The 17,500-nt window shown below is 37.5% G+C and overlaps 1 protein-coding gene across 11 annotated transcripts in view; it reads left to right on the forward strand.

Moving 5' to 3' along the window:
• LOC138863613 (uncharacterized) overlaps positions 1-17,500 on the forward strand; it is a 380,921-nt gene that overhangs the window by 355,657 nt on the left and 7,764 nt on the right. For 4 of the 11 annotated variants that reach the window (XM_070128384.1, XM_070128387.1, XM_070128382.1 and 1 more), the window contains exons 3-6: positions 824-913; positions 10,380-10,427; positions 16,153-16,199; positions 16,918-16,979. In XM_070128384.1, the coding sequence (XP_069984485.1) occupies positions 824-913; positions 10,380-10,427; positions 16,153-16,199; positions 16,918-16,979 (247 nt within the window). Of the gene's footprint in view, positions 1-823; positions 914-10,379; positions 10,428-16,152; positions 16,262-16,917; positions 16,980-17,500 lie in introns of all 11 variants that reach the window. The other 7 variants (XM_070128388.1, XM_070128389.1, XM_070128385.1 and 4 more) reach the window with 5 other exon arrangements.

A 17,500-nucleotide genomic window follows, 5' to 3' on the forward strand; every position in this document is an offset into this window, starting at 1 on the left:
GGGACCTTGAACGCTGGAAGGAACGCGAATAGGCGATAGCGAATAAACGATGAATGAATGAATGAAAAAGAATAAAAAAGCTGAAGGACAAAACGGTGTCTTTGGTGCTATAATAAAAAATAAAAAATAAAAATTGCGCGTGGGCATAAAACGCCTCGGCGGAAAACCTCGTTGACTTATTCATCTGCGGCGCTGATGAAATATTCAGCCCTTAGCAATAAGCGTCGGTGACGAACGATCGTGTAACCGTCACCTTTCTTTTTTTTCTCTCTCTCTTTCTTTCTCTGGAACTTTCCACAAAAGCGAAAATATGTGTTAGTCGTAGATGTTACGTGATCGATGTCCTAACACTCGCAATGGCCGGAAGAAAGGGATATATAGAAACACTGTTAATACACCCAAGCTATCGATGTGTCCACGTTGTTGTGAGCAACTATGTTATTGATACAACTTCCCTTTACGATGCAAATCCGTTGTTGTCGCACTAAATCGTTGTTAAAGCAACCACGTTGTTGTCCGTTAACTCTATTGTTTAAGATATATATAATATATATATATATAAGTAACCTACAAACAAAAGAATACAGAAAAATAGAAACTATGAACCCATATATATGTCACAGAAAATATATGTGTAAATCCTCCAACCTAAACCAATGTCAGAGCATCCATTAGCTAAACTACACAACCTCACATTAACCTAAGGTAGGCCATTATAGAGTTGTCACACACACTCACACGCTTTCTAAACCATAGAGTCGAATTTCCATAAACGCTTTCCCCACCAGACACGCTTCTTAATGTCCCTGTGTTTCTCTTCTAGTTACCTAACGGGAAGAACGCCTGGGGTGGAAAAGTCGGAGACAAGAAGAAAGCAGCAGAGAACCACCGACGATGGATAAACAGAAACAAGGTTAGATCTATCGCTGTCGATAGGCCTACGTACCTATATTTTTTTTCTATAGGCCTACGTACCTATATATTTTTATAGGCCTACGTACCTATATATTTTTATAGGCCTACGTACCTATATTACTTTTCTATAGGCCTACGTACCTATATTTTTTTCTATAGGCCTACGTACCTATATATATTTTTATAGGCCTACGTACCTAAATATTTTTCTATAGGCCTACGTACCTATATATTTTTTTCCTCTCATTTCTCTTTTTTTTCTAAACTTCCATTTCAGTTATTGCGATCGGGCCATGTTCATCACCCTGTTCTTTCGTCATCTGGGTGTTCTCGTTGTCTCTGTGGGTTTTGGTCGCTGTTATTTGATGATTTGTCTCTTGTTATGATTGTTATAATTGTTTTGATGATAATGATCATGATTAAAATGGTAATAATGATGACTATGATGAAAATAGTAATGATGATAGATGAAAATAGTAATGATGGTAAGGATGATGATAATAGTAGTTATTATCATTTATTATAATGATAATAAAAATAACAGGAATGATAATGATAATATTGATGATAATAATGATGGCAATAACAATGATGATAACGCTAATAATGATAATGATCAATGTTATTATTGCTATTATTTTCTTTATCGTCATTATTTATATTATTATTATCATTATTATCATGATGACTATTCTCATCATCACCATTATTGATATTATAATCATTATCATTATTAACATTCTCGTTATCATTATCATTGTTATCATTATCATTTTATTATTGGTGTTATCATTATTATTGTAATTGTTTTTATCATCATCATAATTGTCTCCATTACTAACATTACAGTTTTTGTCATTATTATAATTTTCTTCGTCATTATATCATTGTTGTTCTTGTTTCTATTGTTATTGTAATTTAGTCATTATTATCATTATCATCATCATCATCATTATTGTGTTATCATTAGCAACATTATTATTATTGTTAGTACTTTCATTCTTATTGTTATTAATATAATTTTTTATTTTATTGTCATTATTGTCATTTTATTGTCATTATTGTCATTTCATTGTCATTATTATTATAAATATCCTGATTATAATTGATATTGTAATCAGTGGCATTGTTACTATTGTTAATGTTATCATTATCATAATTATTATTATTATCACTATCGTTGTTATTTTTATCATTGTCATGTTATCATTTTAATAGTCAGAATTTATCATCATCATTATTATTATCATTGTTATTTTTTTATTATTACTATAATTGATTATCATTTTTGTTATCATGATTTATTATTATTATCGTTATTATCATCATTATTATCATTATCATTATCCATTCATTATCATCATTATCATTATAATCATTATTATCATTATCATCATTATCATCATCTTTATTATTATTGTTATCATTATAATCATCATTATTATTATTATCATTACTATTATCATTAGTAGTAGTAGTAGTAGTATCATTATCATTATTATTATTATCATCATTATTATTATTATCATCATCATTATCATTATTGTTAACATTATTATTATCATTATTATTATTGTTGTTAGTAGTAATAGTAGTAGTAGCAGCGTCATTCTTATCATCATTATTATTATTATTACTGTTATCATTATTGTTATCATTATTAGTATTATTATCATTGTCATTATTGATACAATCATCATTACCATTATCATCACTAATAATAATACTATTAGATTATTATCATTATCTTTATTTCCATTATTAATATCATTACCATTACTATAATTACCTTTGTTATCATCATCATCGTCACTATATCATAATAGTCTTTATCATTATTATTATTATTATTATTATTATTATTATTATTATTATTATTATTATTATTATTATTATTATTATTATTATTATTATTATTATTATCATTATCATTATCATTATCATCATCATCATCATTATTATTATTGTTATTATTATTATTATTATTATTATTATTATCATTATTATTATTATTATTGTTGTTGTTATTAGAGTTATCGGTACTATTATCATCATCATCTTCATCACTATCAACATCATTTTCACCACATTTATATGATAGGAGCGTTTTATCAATCTTTGTATTTTAATTCATGTTTATGGCCGCGTGCAGTACTTTAAAGTGGGGTCAGAGAGGGAGAAATATTTATAAGTATTCGCCTGTCCATCAATTTCGCAAGGCAATAGTGAACTGGGAGCGAGGATATTTATCTAAAAGTCAAAAGTAACTTATAAAACAGAATAGCTCATACGAAAATAGAATAAATAATCGTAAAATTCCATGGTTTTCATATGATAAACACCGTAGCTTCTAATATAACAGGGGGTTTAAAGAGCTTTCGTGAATGGTATGCGAAAGTTTTGCAAAAATAGACAAATCTAAGAAAAACCTTGAAGTAGTTTGGAGGAAAGATTAGACAGGTAGAAACTAAATTAAAGAGAAGCAACAGTACGAGTTCTTATAGTATGTTGAAGGAAATTACTAGTTCTGAACATTAGAAAACTATTTCAGAAGGCACTTACTCATTTTCCGTGATATTAGATATATAGAATGACTCACTATCATCGTATCTATAATCTATATAGAATTACCCATTATTCCAAATAGGGATATTCGCTAAACCAATAAAGCGATTTTGAATTTTCCAGGAATAGTTTAGTTTCCGTGGTTCCATCTTTGAACAGTCCGTTTTCTATGATGGTGTTTTTCTATCACCCTGTAGATTCGACAATAGTGTACTGCATATTGGCAAAAAAACTGTAATGCCGTAGTGTATTGTTAATAATAGAAAGCATATTTTCATTTTACATTACTGTTATTGCTCTGCTTGTTACTGTATTTTTTACATTGCCTTTAGTCGCTTTGTTATTATCATAAGCTTTTAGTTTTGACATTATTATGATTGTCAAAATCATGTTATTTTCTTATTTGTGTTTTATTATGATATATTTGTTAATATTACATTTTGTCATTATTGTTGTTGCTTTCGTTATCATTATTATTGTAATCACTATTATTATTATTGTTTTTATTATCATTATCATTATTATCATTATCATTATTATCATCATCATCATTATCATAGTATCATTATTGTTATTAATGTTATCATTATGATTCTTATCATTAATATCATCATCATCATTATCATATTATTATTGTTATTAATGTTATCATTATGATTCTTATCATTATTATCATTATAATCATTATCATATCATTATTATTGTTGTTATTGATGTTATCATTATCATTATTATTGTTATTACTGGCAGTAGTAGTATTGTTGCCATTATCATTATCATCATTATTATCCTTATTTTGTTGTTGCTGTTATCATTATTATTGTTATCATTATTATCATCATTAGCATTATCATCATGATCATTATCTTCATTATCATCATGATCGTTATCATCATTACTATTATTATCGTTATCCTTATCATTCCCATCATTGTTGTTTTTATCGACGTTGTTGCTGTTGCTGTTGTTTATTAATGGTGCCATTGCTGTCATCATCATCGTCACAATCATCATTATCTTTATCGTCACAATCATCATCATCATCTTTATCGTCACAATCATAATTATCATAGTCACAATCATCATCATCATCATCATGGTCACAATCATCATTTGTCATCATTATCACAATCATCATTTGTCATCATCTTCCTCCTTATCATCATCTTCACAAACTCATCCTGAATAAAATTATCATCCCCTTTATTACTAATCTCTCTGCTCTCCTTTTATAGCAATGTTGAGAATATCATTAAACAGTAATTAAATCAAACATCATCTTATTATGATTCCTTTTCATCAATCATTGTTTCCTCATGTTTATTTCATTTTCGCCAGTTCTGTAATTCTATATTCTATCATTTTCAGGTTTTAAAAAAATGCATAATCATCAAAAGGAATTTTATCAATATAATACAATACATTTTAACTGTATATGTGTATATTCATGTATATTACCGGACATACGAATTTTCTTATTTCATAATAAAAAAAAATTATCTCAAAGATATTAATCATAATCAATGTAATGGAGAAGTGTGATTGTAATATCACAATCTTTTTTTCCGACAATGAGCTGAGAAGGTACTGCAGCTATTAAAAAAAAAAAAAAAAAAAAAAAAAAAAAAAAAAAAAGTTAAAGAAAATGTAAATATGTAGACAAATATAAAAAATTGGTAAAAAAAAAAACTCAGTGAAATCAAATAAAACATAAAAAAGGTAGAAATAAAAATAGTATCACCGTCATAAGCTTGAACACAAACCTTGTACAAACACAATTTCAGATATTATTGCTGTTATTACTAGGTCGCTTACATTTTTGTTCCATTTGCTTCCATTTGGATATTATTTTCCCTTTTGTGTATAGTTGTTCTTTATCAGGACTTTTATTCCTCCTGTACTACTTATGATCATTATCATCCGTTTTATCTTCCTTCATTCTCAATAATTCTTTACACTTCTATCATGAATTTTGAAGCCTATGAAGATCAGTCCTTCAGCTGTAGTGTCCTTGTATTATCACGGAAAGGCATCTGGAGACATCTGGCAATTATCTGTAATAAGGGAGGGGGAAGGGGGAGGTGGGGAGGGAGGGAAGGGGGAGGGGAAGGAAGGTGGGGAGGGAGAGGGAGGGGGAAAGGAAGGAGGAAGGAAGGTGGGGAGGGAGGGAGAGGGAAGGTGGGGAGGGAGGGAAGGGAAGGGGTAAGGAAGGAGGGAGGGAAGGGGGAGGTGGGGAGAGGGAAGGTGGGGAGGGAGGGAGAGGGGGAAGAAAGGTGGGGAGGGAGAGGGGGAGAGGGAAGGGAAGATGGGGAGGGAGGGAGAGGGGGAAGGGGGAGTTAGGAAGAGGGGAAGACTTAGGATTAAGGATGGGAAGAAGTGAGCAGAAAGGGAAGAGAGAGAGAAAGCGGAGGACATAGGATAAGAATGAGAAGAAGGGAGAAAGAGAGGAGATGGCATAGGGAAAGAATGGGAAGAAGGGAGAGAGAAAGAGTGGGAATAGGAAAGGAAGAGAAGAAGAGAATAAAAGGAGAAAGGATAGAGAAAGGCAGGGGCATAGGATAAGGATGAGCAGAAGGGATTAGAAAGGGAAGAATGAGAGAAAGAAGAAGGCGCTATGACAGTGAAACGGAAGAGAAAGTCGGATAAAAGAGGTAAAGAGCAGAACCTAAGAAAAAAGGAAACAAGAAGAAAGAGAATGGGAGGCAGGAAGAGGTAAAAAAAAAAAAAGGAAGTAGTAATGGAAAGGGTTTTAGGGGAAGGGGGAAGGGAGGGGGAAGAGGGGGAGGGGGGGGATAAGAGGTCCTGAACACACCACACACTTATTAGCAGTCTTGGCAGGTATGAAGGGCACGCACGTGAGGTGGGGGCGGGGAGGTAGTGGGCACGTGAGGGGGGGTAGGGGAGTGGGCACGTGAGGGAAGGAGGGGGGCAAGGGGCAGGGGGAAGAAGGGTTGGTTGGGGCAGAGGGGGGGGGGGAGGGGAAGGGTGCTAGTTGTTAAGGTTTGTTTTCATTTTGCTTCATTCTTTCATGTTATTCTTAAATTGTTCATGAAATGGTGGAGGAGAGTTCATGGCGCAGTGGCTGGCGTGGCGTTCATGTGTACACCACTTTCACACATACAGACACACATACGATGAAGTACATACACACGCATAACTTACAAAACAGGAAAAAAATTATATCATCAATATTAATTGACCATTAAAGGTATATGAATGGTATATCATCCATAAAATTACGGAATTCTTTCTTTCTTACGAAAACTACAAAACACAAATATATATATATATATATATATATATATATATATATATATATATATATATATATATATCACCAATACTAATAATCATTAAAGACATGTGAAAGATTACACTCTCCATAAAATTACGTTTTCTTTTCTTTCTTTCTTATCAAAATTAGATAATTACAAAATAGAAAAATATATATAATCACCAATACTAATAATTATTAAATACATATGAAGGGTTACATTCTCCATAAAATTACGTTTTATTTTCTTTCTTTCATACGAAAACTGCATGGATATATTATCTTACTGGATGAAATATATAAAACAAACTGAAATATATCATCAATACTAATAATCATTAAAGACACATCAAAGGTACATTCTCCATAATTTCTTTCTTTCTTTCTTTCTTTCTTCCTTTTTTTTAACGAAAACTGGAATACCTCACGACGTAAATAGGAAATTATGACCGCAACTTGTCTCTGTTGTAGCGCTATAGGCATTAACGAACACGCACGAATTACAGGCTAATAACACTAATGATACCATTGTTAACATATTTCTGCGTGTAGTGGTGACCTAGTCTAACATAAATGCGCATTTCCTTTCTCACATGCGCGCAAGAGCCGAGAATGTGTATTTACGATAATGTATTGTAAAAGATAAAGGAAAATATACATGTAAAGGAAAAAAAAATTGTGTATAACGGGGAGCAAGTTGTATAGATACATGATTTGTAATTTTTATGGGTCTTATTTTCTCTGTTCAAGTGTGTACAGTCATGGTCAAAACACTTGGTCAAACCTGTTTCGAATTCTGCTTCGAACACCTGCTTCGTACCGCGCTGTTCGTACAGGGGGAAGGCAGACTCGAAGCTTCAATTCATTCAAAGTCTTTTGTCCGCGACTATGCCGGCATGAGAGCTGCCTTGTCTACGTTAAGAATTCAGGGAGTCACGGCTGGAGTCCCTGAACCAAGTGGATTTTAAGTAATAAATTTGTCTCCCCTCTCTCCCTCCCCCCCCCCCTTCAATTTCCACTCCCCCCCCCCCAAGGCCATCTCTCGAACCTGTGCTTCTCACTTGAATTCCTTAGTCCTTCTTTATCCTCTCTTCGTCCTCGTATCATCTTTATTCTCTATCCTTGATTCTCATTCATTCACCTTTCCCTCTCTTTCTTCCTTTCTTCCCTCCTTCCTTCCCTTACTCCTTCCTTCCTTCTCTCTTTCTCTCCCTTCCTCCACTGCTCCATTTCCCTCCACCTCTCCCCAGAGCACTCTCCCCAACCTCTCTCCCACTGCCCCCCCCCCTCTACCCCCTCCCCCATGTCCCCCTCTGTCCCTCCCCCCTCCCCCCTCCCCTTTCCCCTTACTGCCCCCTCCCCCCACTGCCTCCCCCCCTCTCGTCTCCCCTCTACTCCCTCCCCCACGCCCCCCTCTGTCCCTCCTCCCTCCCCCACGTCCCCCTCTGTCCCTCCTCCCTCCCCCACGCCCCCCTCTGTCCCTCCCCCCTCCCCCACGCCCCCCTCTGTCCCTCCCCACTCCCCCCCTCCCCCACGCCCCCCTCTGTCCCTCCCTCCTCCCCCTTCCCCTTCCTGCCCCCTCCCCCTTGCGTGCAGCAAAGGCGAACATTTATGTGTGCACTTGAATATATCATACTCTGTGAGAACTCAAAGGAAATACATCAATACTAGTGTTGATATACAGGTTTGCAGATGCAATCTCGAATGTGTATATTATTAAACGTACACAAACATAATCAAAGCCTATACTAATCAAACATTTGTACATTTATACATGCGGTGTTTAATACCCAAGTGATTATTACTTACATTTATCTGTATACCTGCGCCGACTCAGGTGTATGCCAACGTGTGTCCGATATCAAAGTTTCTCAAGTATTTACAACACATGAATATTCATACCACATTATAACATATCTGGCATATACACGATTATCGAATAGTTGTGACAACAAGTTATTCCGAATCGACACACTACCTCGACCTTACATATTGCTAGCTAAAACATGAATAAATACAAAAGGAAAAAAAATGAATATGAAGAGTGTTGTACGTACCGCATACATATACCTTAGAACATTCACGAAGACCGATAATCTCAGTCAAAATACTTGGCTGTGACTGAGTATGGCTTCCATGCATACACGAACATGTGGAACACCTGTCGAATTTTAAAGATTCACGATATCTTATTTGACCTATTTTCAGATGTCAGGTCACGGTATCTTCGTTTTGGTGTTGGAATTTTGTCTGCTTGTCTGTCTGTCCATTTATCTATCTATCTATCTATCTCAGTAACAGGAGTCACTTGTTAATCATTATTAACAAGTGTCACTGTCTTTATGTCAGTATATGATGACTTTTTTTTCCCCTTTCTCTCGCTACTTCCTCTTCTCCTCTCTCGTTCCTCCTTCCACGTTCTCCTTCACCTCGCTTATTCCCCTCCCTTCCCCTCGTTCTCTCTCCCTTTTATTCACCGTCTTCTATCACTCGGTGTGGTCTACTTCCTTTCTGCGTTGACCTGCGTTGCAAGTTGGAGTTGCAATATGGAATTTATCTGTCAATTAAGGGGATGACATTCTCCATCCTTTTAAAATGAACAGGGACTCTATAAATATATAAATCTGTTGTACCATACTGACCTTTTTACCTTAAGCGTTTGTACATACGCCTGTACATAAGGAATCCTCATAAGTATGCATAACAATATAAGCATATAATATACATACATTAATCCTCTTATGGCATGTTGTCCTTTATAACTTGCATGTGTATATGTCTAAATGTCCATGATCTCTACATATGTGCATATATAACCTCCTTTCTCGCCATATCTTTAAGCAGAACACCAATATATTCGGTCTCAACACCAGCGCTTTCTATAACACAATGGAGCTTTTCCCTTGTACACAGCGCACAAGCAAAATTGCCTGTGTCACGTTGAATACTTAAGGTCATTTTATGGAAGAAAATGTTTGACCTTAATTTATTATAAAAGGTTTTTTCTTCTTCTTCTTTTTGGTCCTTTATATTCATCTCCCCTTTTCTTTTCTCTTTTTATTCTTCTTTTTTCTGTTTTGTTTTCACTCTTTGTTTTCTGATCCTTCCTCTCTAATATATTTTTGTTTATTTTTCCTTTTCTTCTTCTTCTTCCTTTGCCTTTATCTCATTTTCTTTCTTTTTTCCTATTTTTCCCTTTCTTCTACTTATATTTTCAATCTTCAATCTTTCCTTTCTCTCTTTCTCTCTCTTCCCCTCTCTCTCTCTCGCTCTCTCTCTCTCTCACTAACTCTCTCACTCTCTCTCTTTCTCTCTCGCTCTCTCTCTCTCTCTCTCTCTCTCTCTCTCTCTCTCTCTCTCTCTCAATCTTCCTCTCGGACTCTCTCTCTCTCTCTCTCTCTCTCTCTCCTCCTTTAGCCTCTCCCTCTCCCTCTCTCCTCTCTCCTCTCTCCTCTCTCCTCTCTCCTCTCTCCTCTCTCCTCTCTCCTCTCTCCTCTCTCCTCTCTCCTCTCTCCTCCTCCTCCTCCTCCTCCTCCTCCTCCTCCTCTCCTCTTTATCATTCGTTACTTTTCTTTTCTTTTCCCTTTGTCTTCTTTCTCTTACCAAATATTCATTGTAATTTTAGGTCGAAGATGATCCAGAATCTAACGATGATGATGACGAGGAATCGGATGTAAGTGATAAAGAATGAATAAGAAAATAAGGCAAAAATAGAAGACCAAAAGCCTTATATATATACGACATTTTTTATGCATGTTTTTTGACGCATTAAAGTGGGACAAGGTCACAGGAACGTAAATGACCTTTCCTTCTTATTTTGTCCTTTTTTCAAGTAATTTGATATTCGGAAATAATAAAAAAGAGATTTTTTTTTTCTTCTTTCTTTCTTTCTTTCTTTTGTCGCTATGCTCTTGGTTGCATGTGATTGAAATGGGTGATGTGCTTTTGTTTTTGTCCTGTGGTATTGTCTTTTTTTGTTTTGTTTATTTACTTAATTAAATTCTTTCTTTTGTGATGTTTCGTGTTTCATTTTCTTTTGACAGTCTACGCCCTATTGTATTTTATTAGATTTATTCATGCGTTATTTTATTTACTTACATTATCTAATACTCTAGTTATTTAAATCAACTATTTCTTTCTTTGTTTACATTATCTGATTTGTATTATTTGTTACATGTATTCTTTTATGTTATTTTTTTACACGACCCAGAACGTTTCTGAAACTAGAATGTGTTATTTTTTTGCAATGACGTTTTACCTTCGTGTTTCGTGCAATATCACTCTATTTTTCTTTTTTCTTTTTTTTTCTTTTTTTTTTTTGTACTTTTGGAATCTTTGTTTTGCTTGTCTCCATCTTTGCTATTCTTCCCCTTTTTTGTCCTACGTCTGATTTTGATTTTTGTGCTCGTTGTTCTCTCCTTCTTATCCTGTCATTCATTCTTCTGTGCGTCATTTTCTCCCATATTCTCCCATGTCTTCGTTCGTTCTATTTCTGCCAATTTTTCCGCCTCTCGAGACCAGAATACTCAATAAGGGACGTTATTATCGGCTTATTTGCATTTTTCTTTTCTTTTCTCTTCTTTATTCCTCCCATCTCTATTCAGTAACTATTGCAAGCAGTGAAAAAGCAACAATCCAATACTGCTATTTTTGCTATTCATTGCCTAGTCGACCTGCCTCGCTCATCTTAGGCCGAATTTGTAACTATTTCGCGAAGGTTGATATAAACCTAATTTATTGTTTAAAAAAATCGCTTTACTGTCTTTCATATTATGTGAATATATATCTTATCATATCTTATCTTCTATCTTTATTTAATCTTTATCGGAGTTTAAAAAAAAATCGCTTTACTTTCTATTATATTATGTAAATAGATATCTTCTCATATCTTATCTTCTATCCTTTTTTTTATCTTTATCAGAGTTTTAAAAAAATCGCTTTACTTTCTTTTATATTATGTAAATATACATCTTATCTTCTATCCTTTTTTTAATCTTTATCAGAGTTTTAATCTTTAAGAGGAGACGTGAAGGATGATGCTTCCTCCTTACAGCTGATGCAAAGACGCAAGTAACAGCTTCCGAAATGGTATTTAATCATTTGAAGCAAAGATAAAAAGAGTTTGATTCCTCTGCTTTCTTTCTGGTTATTTGAAAAAAGGGATTAAAGTGCTTTTTGTAAGTTTGAAGAGTGATGGATGGATAGCATAGTCTTGTAGCGTAGGATGTGAGTTTAGTATCTTTATTTTGTCTTGGATTAAGCGCCATTTGTTTCATAATTATCTACGTGAAGCATTTTTTTTCTCTCTCTTTTTCTTCTTTTTTTTCATGTCGATTAAGAGAAAACAGAGAAAGATTAAGTGAAGAAAATAACGACGATAAATTCCAGAACTTTTGAATTCTAGGTGGAAGGCGACCCCGTTCAGAGCCTCAGTGCGGAGGAAACTGTAAGTGTAGTTTCGGTGTTCTGAAAGGATGGAAGCTAGAAGTGGCTTATTCTGAGTGTCTGGAGTTCCTTTCTTCTTCTTCTTCTTTATTATCTCTTTCCTTTTTCCTCTCGAAGGACCAGTCACTATAGACATTATGACTGATTCAGAGCACCATGACTGGGAGATTTTGGAGGGAAAACAATAGGGTCTTGAAGCCTCTGTATGTCTGGTGGGAAGGGATATAGAGCACTGGAATCTATAGACATTCAATTTTAAAGGATTCAGAAATTCGGTTTCAACTTTTATTGATTTTAGGCCCAAGCTTAACTAACAAGTATCAGTCAGCCGAGTAAATGAATGAATTTTCCAGGACAAAGATATTATTATCTTCAGCTATGTGATAATGATAGAGAAAGAATTATATAGACTCTTCAATTCCAGTTATACTTTTTTGGCAAGAACATTTTGGCATTTTGGTAAGAACAATTCCAGAAGCTTCAAGATCATATTTGTTTATTTCTCCTCCACTAGGACAGGGCGATTTAACCCTTCCTCACACGTGTTCCAAAGTGTGGTTTCATGTACGAGAAGACGAGAGGGAAAAGTCGCCAATAAGACGGGAAAAAAAGTCGCTAAAAGGAGGTCTTCACTTTCTGTCCTGGTGAAAACGTAGTTCCATGAACCGTATTCATGATGACAAATGTAGAAAAGATATAAATGAGAATGAATATCAATACAAGAGATGTATTTGACCAATAAACATCTTCACAATACAAGAGATGTATTTGACCGGTTTCGACTATATCTTCTTAGATCAAATACATCTCTTGTATTGTCTAAATATTCATTCTCACTCATACCATTTCTCCAGTAGTTCCACATACACAGACCGAGACACAGATTTCTTCGGCTGAGGACTACCAAGCACCGAACGAACCTGTCATAGCCCTTGTGTTTCTTATAAGACGAAATGGAAAGACGTCTGTGTGTGATTTAAAGGCTTTAGAGTAGCCATAGAGTAGGCAAGTCGCTCCTGTGATGGACGTTGGCATTTAGAAGTATCTTCGTCGTTTCATAGACTTTTAGAATGTACATTTGAATTATTATTTTGAATTTTTTTTTGGTATTTCTAGGTCTTAGCATTGTATTCTAGTGATGGTAGATATATTTGCGCCATCTAGTTCGTTCGTTTGTTTGTTTTTAACGTGTAGAGAGTGTAGATATGCATTTACATGTTGAATACATACCTGTATATATGTATATGAGTATGCTGTTTACATGCACACATACATCCGTGTGTGTCTGTACGTATATAGTGGGAAATTTAGTCGAACATTTTCGCTTTTCCTTTTAGCTTTGGAGGCAAGAGAGGGAAGACTTCGTGCATGTTTGTCCTATTTCCCCTTTTTTATCACCGTCTTCCCTCCTTCCTTCTTTAGCGCCTTCTCCTCCCTCTCCAAAATGCTTCTTAATTTCGAAACGAGATCTTACTGGAACTTTGTGACTGATTCCAGAAGCGTTGTTTTGTAAAGGAAAAAATATACGAGACTATGACGAAAACATAAAGATATAATGATAATGATAATTGAAACAATAATAGTAATAATGATAAGAATAATGATAATAGGAATAATGATAAAGATAACAATAATGATAGTAGTAACAATAATAATATTAATAATAATGATGAAAATAATAGTAATAATAATCATAATAATAATAATGATTATAATAATAATAGTAATAATAATGATGATGATAATAATAATGATAATGAATAATGAAAATAGTAATGATGACAATATTAATGATAATAGTAATAATAAAAATAACGAGGGTAATAATAATGATAATAATAATGATAATAATAATGATAATAATGATATCAAGCAGGATGGTTTGCGGTTGTTAAAAGTTGGTGAAGTGTTTTGAAACAAATTTTTGAGTCACGTTTTCACCTATCATCTTTTTTTTTTCTCTCTCCTTCTTTTCGGAGCGGGAAAAGAAAAGCATGAGATTTTTGCATGTTTGCTGATTTTGGAACAAGAAGAAGGAAAATATATCTTGTTTTTTGATACGTTTGTTGTTGTTTTTTTGTGAGAAGTGGCTCGTTGTGGATGCAGATGGCAAGTGGATATTTTTTTTGTTGTTGTTGATAATCTTTCTTGTTTTTGTTGTCTTTGCTGTTCATCGCGCCAACAGCTATTCATTATTTCTATAAAGAAAGGAAAAAAAAAATAATAATGAATAAATAAAAAATAAATAAATAAATCGTACCGCTACGTCAGTTTTTTTTCTTTGTCACGTGATGCGAAGTGAACGTTTTGTTGTTGTTGTTTTAATTTTTTTGTTTGTTTGTTTTTTTATTCCGTGAATCACTACAACGAATATCATGTGAGTTTGTTTGTTTGTTTTCTTTTTTTTTCTTTCCAAAGGAATAAAAAGAAGGTTGTTATTCATTCTTTTTCGTTTTGTTTTACTGGCGACCGGAAGGAAACGCAGTGATTTCCACTCTCGTTTTTTTCCTTATTACTTCGTTTGTCTTTCTTTTCCTCTTTTTTCGTTTCCTTTTTTTCTCTTTTCATTTTTTCCTCCAATTAACCACATCCTCCACGCCTTTATCCTCCTGCTCCTTCTCCTCTTCTTCCTCCTACTTCTCCATCCCTCCTTTCGTCCTCTCTCCCCTTCCTTCTCCTTGTCTTTCGTCCTCCTCCATTTCTCTCCCTTCCTCACATCCTTTCCTCATCATTCCTTCTTCAATTTTCTTCCTCCCTTTGCCTTTCTCCTTTCCATCCCTCCTCGTCCTTTTCCCTTCTATTTCCTCCTCTCCCGTGCCTTCTAATTATTAATTTTCTCTCCACTTCTCTCCCTTCCATCCCTCTTCGTCCCCTTTCCTCACATTTCCTCCTTTCCCATGCCTTCAAATTATTAATTTTCTCTCCTCTTCTCTCCCTTCCATCCCTCCTCGTCCTTTTTCCTCCTATCTCTTCTTCTCCCGTGTCTTCTAATTACTTATTTTCCCTCTTCCCCAACGCCTTCCAATCATTCATTTTCTCTCTCCTCTCCCTCATGCCTTCCAATTATTCATTTTCTCTCTTCTCTCCCTTTTATCTCTTCCCTCTCTTTTCCTCATATATCCACCTCTCCCATGCCTTGTAATTACTAATTTTCTTTCTCCCCCATGTCTTCCCAATTATTCATTTTCTCTCTTCTCTCATCCTTTTATCCCTTCCCTCCCCTTTCCTCCTATCTCCTCCTCTCCCATGCCTTCAAATTATTCATTTTTTCCTCCCTCTCCCTCCCTTCCAATCATTCATTTTATCTCTCCTCTCCCATTCCTTCCAATCACTCATTTTATCTCCTTCTCTCTCCCATCCTTTCCAACCATAAATTTTCTCTCTTCTCTCCTCCTCTCCCATCCCTACCAATCACCCATTTTATCTCTCCTCCCCCCTCCCCTTCCCGTTCAATCACTCATTTTACCTCTCCTCTCTCACATGCCTTCCAATCACTAATCTTCTCTCCTTTCTCCCTCCCTTCCAATCACCCATTTTATCTCTGCCCTCTCATCTCTTCCAATCATTCATGTTTCTTCCAATCACCCATTTTCTCTCTCCTCTCTCCCATGCCTATCAATTACTAATCTTCTCTCCTCCTCTCCCAAGCCTTCCAATCATCCATTTTCTCTCCCCTCCCATCCCTTCCAATCACCCATTTTTCTTCCAATAACCCATTTCCTCTCCCCCTCTCCCATCCCATCCCTTCCAATCACTCATTTCCCCTCCCCTTTATTTATTATTTATTCATCCTTCCCTTTATTAATCTTCTCCCCCAATCACCCATTTCCTCTCCCCCTCTCCCATCCCATCCCTTCCAATCATTCATTTTCTCTCCCCCTTTATTTATCATTTATTCATCCTTCCCTTTATTAATCTTCTCCCCTCTCTCTCTCCCTCCCTTCGCCCCACAGGTCGGAGACACCGGGGGTGGAAATCTGGAAAAGAACGCGGATGGGAGGTACCGCCAGACCGGGGTCGTCAACATCGTCCTTTACGTTGGCCTTGGACTTATAGCTCTAGGTGAGTTGGGTGGAGGTTGGAGGTGGGGGAGGTGGGGGTGGAGGTGGGGGTGGAGGTGGGGGTGGGGGTGGGAGTGGTGGGGTTGGAGGTGGAGGTGGGGGGTGGGGGTTGGAGGTGGAGGTGGGGGGTGGGGGTGGGGGTGGGGGTTGGAGGTTGGGGGTGGGGGGTGGGGGGAACGCGGATGGGAGCTACCGCCAGACCGGGGTCGTCAACATCGTCCTTTACGTCGGCCTTGGACTTATAGCTCTAGGTGAGTTGGAGGTAGGGGGGGAGGGGGAGGTGGGGGTTGGAGGTGGGGGGGTGGGGGGAGGGGGTTGGAGGTGGAGGTGGGGGGTGGGGGTTGGAGGTGGAGGTGGGGGTGGGGTTGGAGGTGGGGGTTGGAGGTTGGAGGTGGAGGTGGGGGTGGGGTTGGAGGTTGGAGGTGGGGGTTGGAGGTGGGGGTTGGAGGTTGGAGGTGGAGGTTGGAGGGTGGAGGTGGGGGTTGGAGGTGGTGGGGAGGTTGGAGGTTGGAGGTGGGGGTGGGGGTTGGAGGTTGGAGGTGGGGGTGGAGGTTGGAGGTTGGGGGTGGGGGTGGGGGTGGGGGGTAGGGTGGGGAGGTGGAGGTGGAGGTTGGAGGTGGAGGTGGGGGTGGAGGTAGAGGGGGTGGGGGATGGGAGGTACCGCCAGACCGGGGTCGTCAACATCGTCCTTTACGTCGGCCTTGGACTTATAGCTCTAGGTGAGTTGGGCGGAGGGGGTGGGGGGTGGAGGTGGGGGAGGGGGTGGGGGTTGGAGGTAGGGGGTGGAGGTTGGAGATGGAGGTTGGAGGTTGGGGGTTGGAGGTGGGGGTGGGGGGTAGGGTGGGGAGGTGGAGGTGGAGGTTGGAGGTGGAGGTGGGGGTGGAGGTGGAGGGGGTGGGGGGAGGGGGGTGGGGGATGGGAGGTACCGCCAGACCGGGGTCGTCAACATCGTCCTTTACGTTGGCCTTGGACTTATAGCTCTAGGTGAGTTGGGTGGAGGTTGGAGGTGGGGGTGGGGGTTGGGGTGGAGGGGTGGGGGTTGGGGGGTGGAGGTTGGAGGTGGGGGTTGGAGGTAGGGGGTGGAGGTGGGAGGTGGAGGTGGGGGTGGGGGTGGAGGTTGGAGGTTGGAGGTGGGGGTGGGGGTTGGAGGTGGGGGTGGGGGGTTGGAGGTGGGGGTGGGGGGTTGGAGGTGGGGGTTGGAGGTGGGGGTGGGGGTGGAGGTAGGGGTGTGGGGGTGGAG

Source organism: Penaeus vannamei, chromosome 12 (genome assembly GCF_042767895.1).
Source record: "Penaeus vannamei isolate JL-2024 chromosome 12, ASM4276789v1, whole genome shotgun sequence".
Taxonomy (NCBI): domain Eukaryota; kingdom Metazoa; phylum Arthropoda; class Malacostraca; order Decapoda; family Penaeidae; genus Penaeus; species Penaeus vannamei.